At 35.9% G+C, this 17,829-nt stretch overlaps 1 protein-coding gene across 1 annotated transcript in view; it reads left to right on the top strand.

Moving 5' to 3' along the window:
• The window catches only part of FAF1 (Fas associated factor 1), a 495,805-nt gene that overhangs the window by 143,863 nt on the left and 334,113 nt on the right, over positions 1 to 17,829 (top strand). Inside the window, exon 4 of the mRNA XM_066376249.1 lies at positions 4,540 to 4,745. Coding sequence (XP_066232346.1) covers positions 4,540 to 4,745 — 206 coding nt within the window. The remainder of the gene's footprint in view (positions 1 to 4,539; positions 4,746 to 17,829) is intronic.

The raw sequence follows: 17,829 nt of genomic DNA, 5'->3' as shown, positions 1-17,829 counted from the left end.
CTAGGTTTTTGCTGATATAATTTAGGAAAAATCTTATAATTGTTTTTGGATATAAGTTACTCTCTCTCAGTTAAGACACTGTACTCGTTTTCTTGGAGTGTGCCTAGATTTGGTTTTGGAGGCAATAAAGAATGGTAGAGTTAGGTTTTGAGAGTAGGTATCTATTTCAAGGCACCTGTCTCAGGTTCGAGTATTGATAGTTTTCAGTCAAGGGCAAGGAGCTAACCTTTTCAGTCATGGGGGTGGACACTCAGAGAGTCTTCAGGGATTCCTTTCTAACCATTCGATTCTACTGAGGAATCCTCATTTTACGTCTTAGGGTCCCACACCTTCCAAAACAGTGCCTAACTTTTACAAGAAATACTTAGAAAGTTGTATGTTCAACTTTCATTTTAATTATGCAAGCTGCAAAATTAAATTTTGGGTCTAATTCTCAGCAGGATCATATCCATGGTTACAGAAATAAAGAAGTTTTTAAAGGGCCATGTCAGAAGCTCTGTCATTCTCTTATTGTGACTTGAATTGAAAGTTAAAACCCCTAGATAGGTTATTTTCTTCTGTAAGCTCTCCTTTAGAATCAGAAGCAGCCTATAGTCCTTGTTGTCATTATAACCACCATCATGGACAAGTCAGACCATCATTTGGGCCTCCTGGACATTTGTTTCAAAGGCATGTGATTATAATTCACTGCCAGTGATAATTTAATCATTATTTCTATTATGGCTTGGATCACTAGTATCCCATTTTCCACTGACAAGGAGTTCAGCAGTGCACTGAAGGGCAGAGACATAATCAATCCAGATCCTGAATCCTGTGTTTCCTGAGACATCTCCATTATCAAGAAAATCAAACCACACTAGGGTATTTCAGCACAGGGAATTTAATAAAGGGTTGGTTAAATAAGTGTGGAAGACTAAAAGAGAGAAAAAAAAAAGTAAAATGGAAATAACCTAGATATAATAACTGCTTTGGGAAATTACCACTTAGATCTAGGGAAAAATGGACTAACAGAATTTTGAAGCTCACAGGGAACCCTTGACGCTGAGGATTAAACGTCTGGAGTGCATACTGTTCAGCTACTACTGGTATCTGTGAGGGGATGTCAAGAAGTTGGTTATAAAAATGTTGGGGAAAAAGCGGGCGACAGACCTACAGGATGAAGCTGATGGAAATGTATGCAAACAGGAAGAAGGAAGTTGTTCCTCTTCTGTTCCTAATTACTAATCTTGAGTATCCTTCCTGCATAACTTTATCAGGAAATAATATGTCAAAGGGAAATATGGGATGAGGCAAAAGTAGGTTTACACTTATTCATGTGGAAAATAGTACAATATAATAATATAAGAATAAATTCAGTGTTTTGCATACTCCCAACTATACACCTATTTTGCCCCACCCTGTAAATAATTTTGTAGAATCCTAGTCCAAGCATCAAGAATAGACTATAGAATGGTGAATTTGGAGTTAGGAAAACAGTAAGTCAATGACCAGCTTTACTACCTTTAGTTGTTTTCTTGGGTTCTAAGAAGTTGTGACAAAATGTAGACATGTGAAGTATCATTGCATAGATTCTATTCCTAGATACTTAGGAGCTCACATTGGATCCCAACAGTGACATTCTTTCCTGCCTTTGGCATTTTCTCTGTTCCAATGTCTTCCTTCCAAGATTACTTTCTTTGAATCTAACAAGTGGGAGAAAGGATAGGGTTTTGTCTATGGATCAGTGATTATTCTAGTACCTAAACTCTGGTAAGAGCTAAGCTAGTCATGTTCAGACTTTTTTGACTATAACCTACAATGAGAAATACTTGGGATCCAAAATACACATGTACAGATATGTATTAGAGTAAAAAGTTTTATGAAACAAGATTTGGTCCTAATATTAAGTGACACATACTGATAATTTCTATTCTATTGTGTTCTGTTCTGTTATATTCTATTCTATTTTATTCTATTCTCTAGGAGATTGATAATAATTCACTAAATCAATTATATACTCTCTAATTTGGTAAATACTGATTAAAGCAATATTATGAAGTAAATGTAAATATTTTATCCTGCTTAATTGTATGAACAGTGCTTAACTTGGCATGTTTTCATCATTCTTTTTGTTCTGATTCTGGTTTCCAGTTTATTGTTTTTCCTTAAATTCTGGGTGAGAAGAAAAATATTTTAGACTGAACTTGTGGTTCTTGTGGTGATGCAAGATACATATACATACATATATCTATATATCTATAGCTATATATCTATATATATCTATATCTATATCTATCTATCTATCTATCTATCTATCTATCTATCTATATGTAAAATGTTCCAGTGGAAGCATTCCATATGTTCTTTTCATTCCTGTTTTCCCAGTAAGGAAAAAAATGATAAAATAAGATATATTAAGTCAGAGAAAAACCAAATTCCTTAATTATTATTCCTCTACTCATTAGTTTGTCAGATATTGGAGCACCTTCTATATTCATAAAATTTTGAGCTCAGGGCAAAGATACAATTATTAAAAACATAAATGTCAGCTTCACCCTTGTGGAACTTACATTCTAGTGGGGACCTAAATGTCAAATGATTGATTATGCAACTAAATATATAGTTATTGATAGTAATGAGAAATTTGAACTAGTCTGAGATAGTAAAACATACTCTGATTTGGTAAACATTCAGTTTGAGATATGAACAATAAATATAATTAGCTAGAAAAAGCATGGAATTTGGGCATTGAATGGGTAGGAAAGAACAGTTTTAAAAGGAATAGTCTTTGTTTCATGAAATAAGATCAAGGTGAGACAAGAAATGAAAGGTTGTTGTGGCTGTTAGCATAGAGATATGGAGATAGCATAGCACAAGATGAGAATGGAAAGGTAGATAGGATTCAGATCATACAGGACCTTGTATGCCACTTTAACTGTTGATAGGAAGAGCAGAGGAGTATTGAAGAAAATGACATGAAGACAGTTCTGTCTTTAATTTCAGTCTAGTGGTGAGAAGGAATGAAATTCAGGGAGTTTAGATAGGATGCTTTTGCATTAATCTATATAAAATAAAGTGATTTAACTAGGCTGGTAGCTTCAGGGGGGAAAGGTAGATGACTAATCTAAAGTAGATGACATTGAAAGGAGTGATTAGATATGGGAGTTGAAAAGGGGTTGAAGATAATGCCAGCAGGTTCTGGCTTGGGAAACTGATATGAGGAATAATGGACAAGGATCAGGCTTGGGAAAAAATTAATGAGTTACAACTTTGGATATACTGAGTTTGCCATCATACTAGGTACCAGGCATTGTGCTAAGCTTTTCATACACATTATCTCATTTAGTCCTTACAAAAATAATTAATTTCCTTAGAACCAGGATTTTCTTTTTATTTTTTTATTTTTATATTTTTTAGTGAGAGAAAGAGAGGCACAGACAGGGACAGACAGACAGGAAGGCAGAGAGATGAGAAGCAACTGTTGCTGCACTTTAGTTGTTCATTGATTGCTTTCTCATATGTGCCTTAACTGGGGGAGGGGACTCCAGCTGAACCAGTGACCCCTTGCTTAAGCCCCCAACCTTTAGGCTCAAGCCAGTGACCTTTGGGCGCAAGCCAACAACCATCGGGTCATGTCTGTGATCCCACGTTCAAGCTGGAGACCCTGTGCTCAAGCCGATGAGCCCGCACTCAAGCTGGTGACCTTGGGGTTTTAAACCTGGGTCTTCAGTGTCCCAGGTCAATGCTCTTATTCACTGCGCTACCACCTGGTCAGGCTCCTTTTTATTTTTTAAGAAGGGAAATACTTGAACAAGTTTAAATTTTTTTGAGAAGAATCCAGAAGAGAAGATGTTGAAGATATTGGAAAAGGAAGGGATAATAAATAATTCATAATGTAAAGCTAGCGAGAAGATGGTTTTAGATTTGGCATAAATAGAGTGATGTCTTCTCTATTTTATAAGAAGAGAGAGTACATACGTGGGTTAGTTTATGGATTTGATGTCAAAAAGGTAAGGGAATTTTCTCTTTATGGCATCTGTTTTCTCTGCAAAGTAGGAAAAAATATCTTTTAAGACTACAAGTGAGATGGGGTAAATGCAAGTTTAAGGAATGTAAAGTTTCAAAATAGTTTTTGTGAAAAGTAGGGTTAATGAATCAAATGAGTCATTATTTACGAATGAGTAAATTATTTGAGAGTAAGATTCCTAATTTATACACACACACCATATATGTGTATATATGTATATATAGTATAAAATCACAGAGTTCAAAATAATGTTTTACCAATATTATAACAACATAAGGCAAAAATTAATTAAATGCTGAATTATATGTATGATACTGCTGATTGATGTAGAAAAGCAAGGATGGGACAGAGAGTAATGTGGCCTTCAGTCCCTTGGAACGATTTTCTGGAGGAAGAACTTAAAGTTAGACCTTGATGCACAGGTGGGTAAGTTTGATAGGAAGAACAACACACACCAGTTATGGAGCAGGTTCTTAGTGTTGATCTGTAATGATTTGGTTGATGATAATCCTTCTTTTATGTCAACATTTCAGTGACTATGGAGGTGAAACTATCCCAGGACCTGTATTTGATCCAGCAAGTCACCCAGCTCCAGCTCCTGCTCCCTCTTCCTCTTCGGCATTTCGACCTGTAATGCCATCTAGGCAAATTGTAGAAAGGCAACCTCGGATGTTGGACTTCAGGGTTGAGTACAGAGACAGAAATGTTGATGTGGTACTTGAAGACAGCTGTACTGTTGGTAAGGTTTTTCCTACCATAAAGCCTTCATAAATAATTTATTAGTTAAACATTCGGTTAATATTTTTTCCTTTGAGTTGACTGCCAACAAGAAGGGAATAAAGCAAATTGAAACTGTTTTCCCATATAGATTATTGCATTCTATTTTTAAATATTGTATTGAGTTGAGGTAAGTTTGAGAATTATTTTGTATTGTTGTTCCACATATATGGAATGGTATATGATACAGTTTAAAGACAGATGCAGATCAAACATCTAGGAGCTTAAAAACCATAATCACTAGGTACATTTCATGTCTGACTTTATAGCTGAACCTTGCTTACTTTTTATACTATGGTTTAGGAGAGAGAAGAAATAAGACCTGTTTCTGCCACTCCTCCTTGTGATGGATAAATGCTTCATTCAGCACTGTTCTTTTTTTTTTTTTTAATAATAATTTTATTTTTTTAATGGGGCAACATCAATAAATCAGGATACGTATATTCAAAGAAAACATGTCCAGGTTATCCAGCACTGTTCTTTTAAAAGAATACTCAAAGTATATACCTGCCATTTTTATTAGACAGACTTTACTAAATTTCTGTAGAGAATCCATGTTGAGCTCATGTTTGGTTCAGATTGTTTGATCTATGTTAATTGTAGAACCAGAAATTGTATTAATTTTAATTTAGTTTTGCCTTAAATCTAAATTCTGGATATTTCTGAAATTTTGACTTTGTTCCTTTTTATTTATTTATTTATTTATTTTGTATTTTTCTGAAGTTGGAAACGGGGAAGCAGTCAGACAGACTCCCACATGCGCCCGACCGGGATCCACCCGGCATGCCCACCAGGGGGCGATGCTCTGCCCACCTGGGGCGTTGTTCTGTTGCATCCAGAGCCATTCTAGCGCCTGAGGAAGAGACCATAGAGCCATCCTCAGCGCCCGGGCAACTTTGCTCCAATGAAGCCTTGGCTGCGGGAGGGGAAGAGAGAGACAGAGAGGAAGGAGAGGGGGAGGGTTGGAGAAGCAGACGGGCGCCTCTCCTGTGTGCCCTGGCCGGGAATTAAACCCAGGACTCCTGCACACCAGGCCAACGCTCTACCACTGAGCCAACCGGCCAGGGCTGCTTTGTTCCTTTTTAAAGAGGTTCTTTCCTAATTTTATTAATTTATATCTGAGAAAAGCAAAGCTGTTAAGAATAATCATTCCTAAACACTAATCAGATTGTTATACCCTTCTTTAAAACCATTTAGAAACTTTCTGTGTTTTTAGAATGCTCACTGTGCCCAAGTTTTAGGGCTTCTTTCAGTTCTTTGAAATGGTTCAGGGTCTATGTACTTGTTCCTTCTTCTGCCTGAATTCCTCTTCTAGTTCAGCCATTTCTCTCCATGCCAATCCCTGTGTCCCCAAATATTCTCCTTTACATTCCCATTTTAAAAAATAGTGGTTAAGAAACACATATGGTTTGACTTCTTAACAAAATTTTAAGTGTACAATATAATTTTGTTAACTATATATACATTGCTGTACAGCTGATCTGTAGAACTTCTTTTTCTTTTTCTTTTTTTTAGTGAAGTGAGAGGCAAGGAGTCAGACAGACTCCCGCATGCGCCCTGACCAGTATCCACCCGGCAAGCCCCTTACTAGGCGATGCTCTGCCCATCTAGGGCAATGGCTCCATTGTTTGGCAACCAAGCCATCTCAGCACCTGAGGCAAGGCCATGCAGCTATCCTCAGTGCCCGGGGCCAACTTGCTTGAACCATTTGAGCCATGGCTGCAGGAGGGGAAGAGAAAGAGAGCTAGAGAAGGAGGAGGGGTAAGGGTAAAGAAGCAGATGGTTGCTTTTCCTGTGTGCCCTGACCAGGAATCAAACTCGGGACTCCTAAATGTAGGGGCTGACACTCAACTGCTGAGCCTACTGGCCAGGGCCAAGTAGAAATTTTAAAATTTTGTTCCACAGATAAAAAACAGCAACTTTCCATTTTCCCCTTTGACCAGCCTCTGGCAACCATCATTCTGCTTTTTGCTTCTGTAAGTTTGATTACTTTAAATATCTCATATAATTGTAATCACTCAGTATTTGTCCTTCTGTGTCTGGCTTATTTCACTTAGTATAGTATCCTTAAAATTGGTCTATATTACATTATATTATGGGATTTGCTCCTTTTTTGAGGGTGAGGGATTTCCTCCTTTTTTGAGGGTGAATGATAGTCCAGTTTATGCATATGTCACATTCTTTAATCCATTCATCTGTTGATGGACAAGTAGGTTGTCTTTGCTACTGTGAATAATGCTGCAGTGAGCAAGGAATTGCAAATCATTTTCAAGATCCTGCTTTCCATTATTTTGGATAAATACCCAGAAGTGGGATTGCTGGATCATGTATTAGTTCAATTTTAAATTTTTTGAATAACTTTTGTATTTTTTTTCCATAGTAGCTGCTTTATTTTACATTCCCTCCAATATTGCATAGGGGTTCCAACTTCTCATCCTTACGAACACTTGTTACTTTGGTTTCTTTAAATTTTTAAATTTTTTAAATTTTTTATTTTATTTTTTGTATTTTTCTGAAGTTGGAAACAGGGAGGCAGTCAGACAGACTCTCGCATGCACCCGACCGGGATCCACCCGGCATGCCCACCAGGGGGCAATGCTCTGCCCATCTGGGGCGTCGCTCTGTTGCGACCAGAGCCATTCTAGCGCCTGAGGCAGAGGCCACGGAGCCATCCTCAGCACCCGGCCAACTTTGCTCCAGTGAAGCCTTGGCTGCGGGAGGGGAAGAGAGAGACAGAGAGGAAGGAGAGGGGGAGGGGTGGAGAAGCAGTGGGCGCTTCTCCTGTGTGCCCTGTCCGGGGAATCGAATCTGGGACTCCTGCACGCCAGACTCAGTGGCTCTACCACTGAGCCAACCAGCCAGGGCCTACTTTGTTTTTTTTAAAAAGATTTTTGTTGTTGTTTTGTTTTCTTTTAAGCTTAGGTCCTGACCAGTGGCTCAGTGGATTGAGCATTGGCCTGGCATATGAACGTCCCGGGTTTGATTCTGGTCAGGGCACAGAAGAGAAATGACCATCTGCTTCTCTCCCCCCATCCCCTTCTCTTCCTCTCTTGCAGCTAGTGGCACAGTTGGTTCAAGCGTGGCCCTGGGTGCTGAGGATGGCTCAGTTGGTCCAAGTGCATCAGCTTCCGGTGCTAAAAATAGCTTGGTTGATATGAGCATCAGCCCAAGACGGGGTTGCCGGGTGGATCCCAGTCAGGGCACATGCAGGAGTCTGTCTCACTATCTCTCCTCTCTCACTTAAAAATATAAATAAATAAATAAACGGCCATCTTAACAGGTAGAAGATGATATCTCATTGTGGTTTTGGTTTGCATTTTTATGATGATTCGTAATGTTGAGCATTTTTTTCATGTTGATCATTTCTGTGTCTTCTTTGGGGAAATGTCTATTTAGGTCCTGTGTGCATATTTAAATTGGGTGGTATACTTTTTTGCTGTTGAACTGTAGGATTTCTTTAGATATTTTGGGTATTGATTTCTATCACATATATGGTTTGCAGATATTTTCTTCTGTATTTTGCCTTTTTACTCTATTGATGGTTTCTTTTGCTTTACAGAAGATGATCAGTTTAATGAAGTCCCATTTGTTAATTTTTACTTTTATTTTGTATGCTTCTGGTGTCATCCAATAAATCATTTCCAAAACCAATGTTGTAGACCTTTTTCTAGGAATTTTATTGTTTCAGATACATTTAAGTCTTTAATTCAGGTAAAGATCCAACTTCATTTTTTTGCATATAGATGTCCAGTTTTCCCTGAATGATTTGTTAAAGAGACTATCCTTTCCACATTGTGTAAATTTGGCATCCTTTTGACCTATATGTGTGGGTTCATTTCTGGGTTCTCCTGTTCCATTGGTCTGTCTGTATGCCTCTGTTTATACCAGTATCATGCTGTTTTGATTACTTTGTAAAATGTTTTGGAAGTCAGGCAATGTGAGGTCTCCAGATTCATTCTTTTTCCTCAAGAATGTTTTGGCTATTCAGGGTTCTTTTTGCTTCCATATGAAGTTTAGCATTTTTTTTTCTATTTCTGTAAAAAATGTCATTGGGATTTTGATGAGGATCACATTGACTCTTAAGGTCACTTTGGGAAGTATGGACATAATAACACTATTAAGTCTCTCAGTTCATGAACCCATGATGCTTTCCATTTATTTGTTTCTTCTTTAATTTCTTCCAGCAATGTTTTGTAATTTTCATTGTGCAAGAGTTTTGCCTCCTTGGTTAAGTTTATTTCTATTATTTTATTCCTTTTTAAAATGCTATTGTAAATGAGATTCTTTTCTTAATTTTCTCTTTGGATTATTAGTTGCTTGTGTATAGAAACAACTAATTTTTGTATGTTGATTTTATATACTGCAACTTTACCAAATGTTTTACTTCTAATAGGGTTTTTTGCTGTTGCTTGTTTTCGTGGAATCTTTACCTATGAGATTATATCATCCACGAACAAGGATTATTTTACTTTTCTGGTTTGGATGTCTTTTATTTCTATTTGTTGCCTAATTGCTCTGGTTAGGACTTTTAATATTATGTTGAATAAAAGGGGTGAGAGTGGGCATTTCTTGCATTGTTCATGATCTTTTTTTGCATTGTTCATGATCTTTTTTTTTTTTTTGTATTTTTCTGAAGCTGGAAACGGGGAGAGACAGACAGACTCCCGCATGCGCCCGACCGGGATCCACCCGGCACGCCCACCAGGGGCGACGCTCTGCCCCTCCGGGGCTACGCTCTGTGCAATCAGAGCCACTCTAGCACCTGGGGCCGTGGCCAAGGAGCCATCCCCAGCGCCTGGTCCATCTTTGCTCCAATGGAGCCTTGGCTGCGGGAGGGGAAGCGAGAGACAGAGAGGAAGGGGGGGGGTGGAGAAGCAAATGAGCGCTTCTCCTATGTGCCCTGGCCGGGAATCGAACCCGGGTCCCCCGCACGCCAGGCCAATGCTCTACCGCTGAGCCAACCGGCCAGGGCCTGTTCATGATCTTTTAAGGAAAAGTTATTTTCACCATTGAGTATGATGTTAGCGTGGGCTTTTCATACATAGCCTGTATTTTGTTGTGGTAATTTCCTTCTGTTCCTGTGTGTTCACTGTTTTGATCACATAATGATGTTGAATTTGTCACGAGCCTTTTCTGCATCTGTGGAGATGATCATGTGATGTTTTCTCCTCCACTGTGTTAATTTGGTGCATCACATTGATTGGTATTCGCATGTTGAACTATCCCTACATCCTATGGATAAATTCCACTTGGTCATGGTGTATATAGTTTTTAATGTGTTGAATGTTTTTCTAGAATTTTGTTGAGTTTTGAATCTATACTTGTCAGAGATACTGGCCTGTAGGTTTTTTTGTTGTTCTTTTAGTGTCTGTCTGGCCTTCGTATCATGGTAATGTTGATTTTATAAAATGAGTTTAGAAGCATTCCCTTTGACTTTTGGGAAGAATTTAAGAAAGGTTTATGTTAGTTTTTCTTTTAAATGTTTGATAGAATTTCCTGTGAAGCAATCTAGTGCTGGACTTTTCGTTGTTGGTAGGTTTTTGATTACTGAATCATTCTCCATACTAGTTATAGGTTCTGTTCAGATTTTTTATTTCTTCATGATTCAGTGTTGGTAGGTTATATGTCTCTATAAATTTATTTCTTCTAGTCTATCCCATTTGTTGGCATATAATTGCTTATAGTAATTTCTATAATTCCTTTATTTCTGTGGCATCACTTATACTGTCTTTTTTTTTTCATTTCTGATTTTTTTTTTTTTCAGAGACAGAGAGAGTCAGAGAGAGGGATAGATAGGGACAGACAGACAGGAATGGTGAGATGAGAAGCATCAATCATTAGTTTTTCGTTGTGACACCTTAGTTGTTCATTGATTGCTTTCTCATATGTGCCTTGACTGCGGGCCTTCAGCAGACTGAGTAACCCCTTACTCGAGCCAGCAACCTTGGGTCCAAGCTGGTAAGCTTTTGCTCAAACCAGATGAGCCCACGCTCAAGCTCGCGACCTCGGGGTCTCAAACCTGGGTCTTCGGCATCCCAGTCCGACGCTATATCCACTGCGCCACCACCTGGTCAGGCTCATTTCTGATTTTATTGAGTCTTTTGTTGTTGTTTAGGCTAAATTTTTTTCATTTTGTTGATCTTTTCTAGCATTAACTCTTAGTTTTTTGTGTTTTTTTTTCTTTTTGTTTTAGTGATATTTTTATTTTTCTCTGCTCTAATCTCTGTTATTTCTTCTCTTTTGCTAACTTCAAGCTTAGTTTGTTTCTCTTTTTCTGGTTACTTGAGGTGTAAAGGTAAGTTGTTAATTTGAGACGTTTTTAAATTTAGATATTTACTGCTATAAACTTCCCTCTTAGTGCTACTTTCTGTCCATCCCATCAGATTTGGTCTGTTGTGTTTCTGTTTTCACTTGCTTCTTTTGATTTCTTCTTTAACCAATTTGTTGTTCAAGCATAAGTTATTTAATTTCCACATTTTGTGAATTTTCCAGAATAGATGGCATATTAGGTCATAAACAAGGCTTAACAGATTTAAGAAGATTGGAATTTTACCAAGTATGTTTTCCAACCAAAATATAATGAAGCTAAAAATCAATAGCAGTTTCTTTCTGCTTTTTCTATTAATTTTTGTTTATTTGGGAAAATCTTTAATTTTATTAAATTTATTGAGACTTGTTTGTGGCCTAACATACCATCTATCTTGGAGAAAGTTTCATGTGCACTAAGATAATGTATTCTGTTGCTGTTAGGGAAGAACATGGTATTGCAATTTTACTTTTTTCCTGTGTTATATAGTTTTTGTCCCTCTTTTCCTACCTTGCTGTCTTTTTATTATTATTATTAATTTTAATGTATTGTGTTTTGCCTTGCTGTCTTATTTTGTGTTTGTTGATTTTTTTTTGTAACATCATGCTTTGATTCTATTCTTTCTTCTGTGTATCTTCTATAGATATTTTTTTGTAATTATCATGGGGCTTACATAAGACATCTTAAAGTATAAAATTTATTTTAACTCAATTATACAGACATACAACACACACAATCCTTAATGTTAGAGGACAGTTTTCCTGGACTTAGTATTCTTGTTTGGCATTGTTTTCTTTCTGCACTTTGAATATATCATCCTACTTCTTTCGTGCATGGTATCTGCTGAAGTATATGTTGATAGTTTGTGGAGAAGCTTTCTGTTGCTGCTTTCAATTTTTTTTTTTTTTGTCTTTACTTGGACAATTTGATTTTAAAGTGTTTTGGTGCAGACTTCTTAGGGTACATCTCTTTTGAAATCTTTGTGTTTCATAAAATTGTATATTTGTTTTCTTTTCCGGATTTGGAAAGAGTTAGGCCATTATTTCTTCAGATAAGTTTCTGCCCCTTTCTTTCTCCCCTGTGACTCCCATAATGCAATGCATATATCAGTTCTTTAATGGTACCCTGTAAGTCCTTTACGCTTTCTTCACTCTTTTTCATGCTCTTTTTCTCTTTTCTCTTCTGAATGGATAATTTCAAATTAAATGTCTTCAAGTTTATAGATTCTTTATTCTGATTGATCAGTTCTGTTGTTGAACCCCTTTAATGAAATATTCAATTAAATTATTAGTCTTTAGCTCTAAAATTTTTGGTTATTTTTTATAGTTTATATCTCTTTGTTGATATTTAAAATGATTTCAAACCTGGGTCCTCTGCCTCCCAATCCGATGCTCTATCCACTATGCCACCTCTTGGTCAGGCAAATCTAACATTATGTCAGATTTTTGTCTGTTTTAAGAAAACTGGAATACAGTCTTATGTTAAATAAATTTTAACTGTTCTTATGTCACATGTGGCTGAGCTGTTAATGTTAACAGTTTTTCATTTCAAAGTGACCTCATTCTTTTTGTTGATGCAATATTTGGCATATGGTGGAAGTTCATGAATGTTTTGATCATATGAACTGCTTTTGTATTGGTTCACTTAGTCGGAACTTACTTCAAGAGTGGTGTTCAGAAACACTGGCTTCTCTGGATTATATATATATTAATATTTTAATTCCATTTTAAGTTGGAGAATATGACTGTGGAACTGTTTTAAAGCTTTGTTATGGAAATGTGTGGTAGAATTTCCAGGGATCACATTTTGTAATATATTGGATTTGTAAATCACTGTAAAAGTTGAAGTATGGTAGAGTAGAAGCAGTCAAATCATCATTCTGTTTAAAAAAATATTAATCATTTAAATAGTTACAAATACATTGTAAATGAAAAATGATTCAAAATGAATTATAAGTCAGATATTGTTATTGTACACTGTGCACCTTCTCCTGCTTCTCTTTTTTTGACTTTTTTATTTGTTCTGGATTATATTCTCTTATTATGAATTAAATTACATTGCTATCAGAGAATCATGCACCTTCTCTGCTTGTTTTGTTAATAAGCATCACCATGGGAGGTATACTCAGGGATATTTGGTATGTTATTGGAAATTCTTTCTTCTTTTACTCCTTTCATTGTGTTTCATTGTTTAAGAGCTGTTAGTTTTATTATAGTATCACTTGAATTCTTCCTTTATTTTGGACCTCCCTATTCCAATTCAGGAATTAGTTTCTTTCATGAATTATTAAAATCTTCATTTTTTTTTAGTTTCTTCTAGTCTGTATTTTACATAATTGTCCTATGGTGATCTTTCTAGACTATAAATATCCTCATTTATCTTTTAATGGTCCTTATAGCTTATATTCTATTTCATTTGCCCTTTCCTGTTTTAGTTTTTTAGAAAACTAATAGTCACCTTTGAATATCTCACATAATTATTTCCCCTTTTGAGGTCTTTCTTGATCTCTGTGGACATAGTTAAGTTGAGTCATCTCCTATGCCCTCATAAAATGTCATTTGGACTTAGTAAATGGATTTTAAAACATCTTACTCTTTCTTTTTGTTTCAGGTTTCTCTTGTGAATGTTAACTTTTCAACGACCAGGTCTTATTTTTCTTCAAATTCTCTCTCTAAACACAGTGTTTGGCACCAAGTAGTACCTGCTGAGAGGCTAAATGGCTAGATAAATTAGCACATGTATATAATTTATATGTACATTAATTCGCCTTCCATAAGAAATTTAAAAAATAGACTCAGTTTATTTTATGTGACTTGCAATATAATTATTAGTTTATAGATAAGGTCTACAGTAAGACCATCTTACTGTTAATTAAGAAACTGGATAAATACTGGTCTTTCTATGTATGTATAAATATAAACATGCAAAAAGATGCTAAATAATATAATGCAGTTTTTTATGTTATTACTAGGAAGACTCAAAGTATAAAAAGCAAACCTAAAGGCAGCCAAGAACTTTATATCAGAGTGACACCTAGTGGTCATTGTGTTGGTCTGTTAATGTTTTTAGTGTCTTGTTTATTACTGCAGTTTCATTTTATTACAAAATCCTGGGTTTTCTTACCTTAAATAAATTTTCAAAATTATTTTAAATAATTGGTCCTTTTATAAAATTATTAGCTAGTGTGATGTACTGTGATATTGAATATAAGAATTAATGTACATTATAACTAAGGTCTAGCAGAGGATTTAATTTAACCTAACAAACATATTTATCCAGTAAAATTCGTTGAATCAGTGCTGTCATCAAACCTACTTTTGCTGGGCTTATTCAACATAGCCTTAGTTTCATTTCTGGAAAATAGCAGAAAAATAAGTCTGCTTGTTGTTTTTTTTTCCTATATTTAATCTAATTTCTGAAAGTTACCTTTATTATGTTAGATACCATTTTAGTTTAAAAGAAACATTGAGTATGGAAATAGTAAAGGTATGTAATTTAGTAAGTGCATTTTGAGCCTGAAAAAGTAGTTCAGGGTATTTCAAACAAGTATTTGTCTTGAATCTATAAACTTAGTTTCTGGTTTTGACTGCAACTCAGGTCAACTATGTAATTTTTGGCACATGTCTTGAACCTTTTGTGCCTTAGCAACCCTTTATGAATAGGAACCACTATATTAAGAGCTTGGTTTTTGTTATTTGTACAAGTGAAAAAAGGAAAGAGTAGCAATCTTACTGGCTTTGTACAGATGTTAGGAGTATGAAATGATAATTGTAGCTTGTACTTCTGAGGAGGAAACACAGCAAATGTGGTGCATTAATAGTGTTGTTCTTTGGTCCATTTGCAAACTGGTGTCTGTTTCCTCTATGCCAACAATTATGCACTCTCCAAATTATATATAAAATCATTTTTAAAATATAAGCAGCATCTCAAACTGTGGTTAATATATATAGTTTATTTTTTTTTATTTATTAGAAGTGTTTCTTTAGCTTTACTTTTTTTTTTTTTTTTTTTTTTTTTTTACAGGGACAGAGAGAGAGTCAGAGAGAGGGATAGACAGGGGCAGACAGACAGGAACGGAGAGATGAGAAGCATCAATCATTAGTTTTTCGTTGCGTGTTGCGACACCTTAGTTGTTCATTGATTTCTTTCTCATATGTGCCTTGACCGCGGGCCTTCAGCATACCGAGTAACCCCTTGCTCGAGTCAGCGACCTTGGGCTTAAGCTGGTGAGCTTTTGCTCAAACCAGATAAGCCCGCGTTTAGCTTTACATTTTAAAATACTGAACTCTGAGTAAAAATGTTTTAAAATAGAAAAGTATGTAGAGAACAAAATGAGTATCTTCCCCTTTTGTCATTCTTAATTTCCTCCTATTATCAATTTTGTTTATAGTTTAAGATTGCTATTTTATAGGAAGCCTTTAAACTTCACTTTATTTAAAATTACTGTTCTCTCAATTACTTTTATCTCTTATGTCACCTTTGTTATCTTATCTTTTAAGCAAGTGAAGATCAGAAACTAGACTATTTTCTAACATCTTTCTACCATTCGTCTCTGTCTCTTCTTTGATACTTCCCTATAATCTTTTATTCTTCCTTTGAAAGATTCTAAAATAGTTTTTTTTTCTAAAGGAATAAACATATACAATAATGGATATAATAGGTAATAACACTTTACTTTTCCAAGGTCTCACATTTTGAAATTACTGCTGAAATTAGGAAGTAAATTTCAAAGACTTTTGTAAAATCTGAGTTGTAGAGTCAAAACCAAGATCTTTCCAATTTTACAATTTCTATTATGGAAATACAAGGTGCTGTGAGGATATTGTAAAAGGAGCAATTAATTCAATTTTAGCTGGTATTTTACAGAATGGGGAGGGAATAATTAGGGTTATGGGGTTTGTTAGGAAAGATTTCAGAGAGGGATCAGGCTATGAAAGTAATATGAGTCAAAATATGTCATGTGGACAAAGTGAGGGGAAGTGTATTCTAGGCAAAGAAAAGCAGAGAGACAGGAATGATGATGATGTATCTGGAGGAATAATGAGGAATATGCAGTATAGTTGGGGTTGTGGTGTTCATTTAGTTGAAAGGTAAATAGAATCTCTTCTTTTTTCACCGGTGACAGATTATTCATGCTACCCTTCCCTCCTTTCATGCTATCTCAGTACCTGCCTCTGTTATTCTATACTCATTCACATACTTATTTTCACATTCTCTTTGTTTGTTTGTTTTTGTTTTGTTCTTTGTTTCTTTTTCTCATGGGAAAATAATTTAGTTCCAAGTTTTCTTTTTGTTTTTTGGTTTTGTTTATTAATAAATTTTTATTAATGTTAATGGGGTGACATCAATAAATCAGGGTACATATATTCAAAGAAAACATGTCCAGGTTATCTTGTCATTCAGTTATGTTGCATACCCATCACCCAAAGTAAGATTGTCCTCCGTCACCTTCTATCTAGTTTTCTTTGTGGCCCTCCCCCTTCCCCTCTTCCTCCTTCCCGACCACCCCCCCCAACAACCACACTCTTGTCCATGTCTCTTAGTCTCGTTTTAATGTCCCACCAATGTATGGAATCATGTAGTTCTTGGTTTTTTTCTGGTTTACTTATTTCACTCTGTAAAATGTTATCAAGATCCCACCATTTTGTTGTAAATGATCCGATGTCATCATTTCTTATGGCTGAGTAGTATTCCATAGTGTATATGTGCCACATCTTCTTTATCCAGTCTTCTATTGAAGGGCTTTTTGGTTGTTTCCATGTCTTGGCCACTGTGAACAATGCTGCAATGAACATGGGGCTGCATGTGTCTTTACGTATCAATGTTTCTGAGGTTTTGGGGTATATACCCAGTAGAGGGATTGCTGGGTCATAAGGTAGTTCTATTTTCAGATTTTTGAGGAACCACCATACTTTCTTCCATAATGGTTGTACTACTTTACATTCCCACCAACAGTGTATGAGGGTTCCTTTTTCTCCGCAGCCTCTCCAACATTTGCTATTACCTGTCTTGCTACTAACAGCTAATCGAACAGGTGTGAGGTGGTATCTCATTGCCGTTTTGATTTGCATTTCTCTAATAGCTAAAGAAGATGAGCATCTTTTCATAAATCTGTTGGCCGTTTGTATTTCTTCCTGGGAGAAGTGTCTGTTCATGTCCTTTTCCCATGTTTTTATTGGATTGTTTATTTGTTTGTTGTTGAGTTTTATGAGTTCTTTGTATATTTTGGATATTAGGCCCTTATCTGAGCTGTTGTTTGAAAATATCATTTCCCATTTAGTTGGCTGTCTGTTTATTTTGTTATCAGTTTCTCTTGCTGAGCAAAAACTTCTTAGTCTGATGTAGTCCCATTCATTAATTTTTGCCTTCACTTCTCTTGCCTTTGGAGTCAAACTCATAAAATGCTCTTTAAAACCCAGGTCCATGAGTTTAGTACCTATGTATTCTTCTATGCATTTAATTGTTTCAGGTCTTATGTTTAGATCTTTGATCCATTTTGAGTTCATTTTAGTACAAGGGGACAAGCTATAGTCGAGTTTCATTCTTTTGCATGTGGCTTTCCAGTTTTCCCAGCACCATTTGTTGAAGAGGCTTTCTTTTCTCCATTGTATGTTGTTGGCCCCTTTATCAAAAATTATTTGACCATATATATGTGGTTTTATTTCTGGACTTTCTATTCTGTTCCATTGGTCTGAGTGTCTTATTTTTCTGTCAATACCATGCTGTTTTGATTGTTGTG

The sequence above is a fragment of the Saccopteryx leptura genome, chromosome 3 (assembly GCF_036850995.1).
Source record: "Saccopteryx leptura isolate mSacLep1 chromosome 3, mSacLep1_pri_phased_curated, whole genome shotgun sequence".
Taxonomy (NCBI): domain Eukaryota; kingdom Metazoa; phylum Chordata; class Mammalia; order Chiroptera; family Emballonuridae; genus Saccopteryx; species Saccopteryx leptura.
Note: the sequence above shows the minus strand (reverse complement) of the source record. Positions and strands in the feature narration are given on the sequence as shown.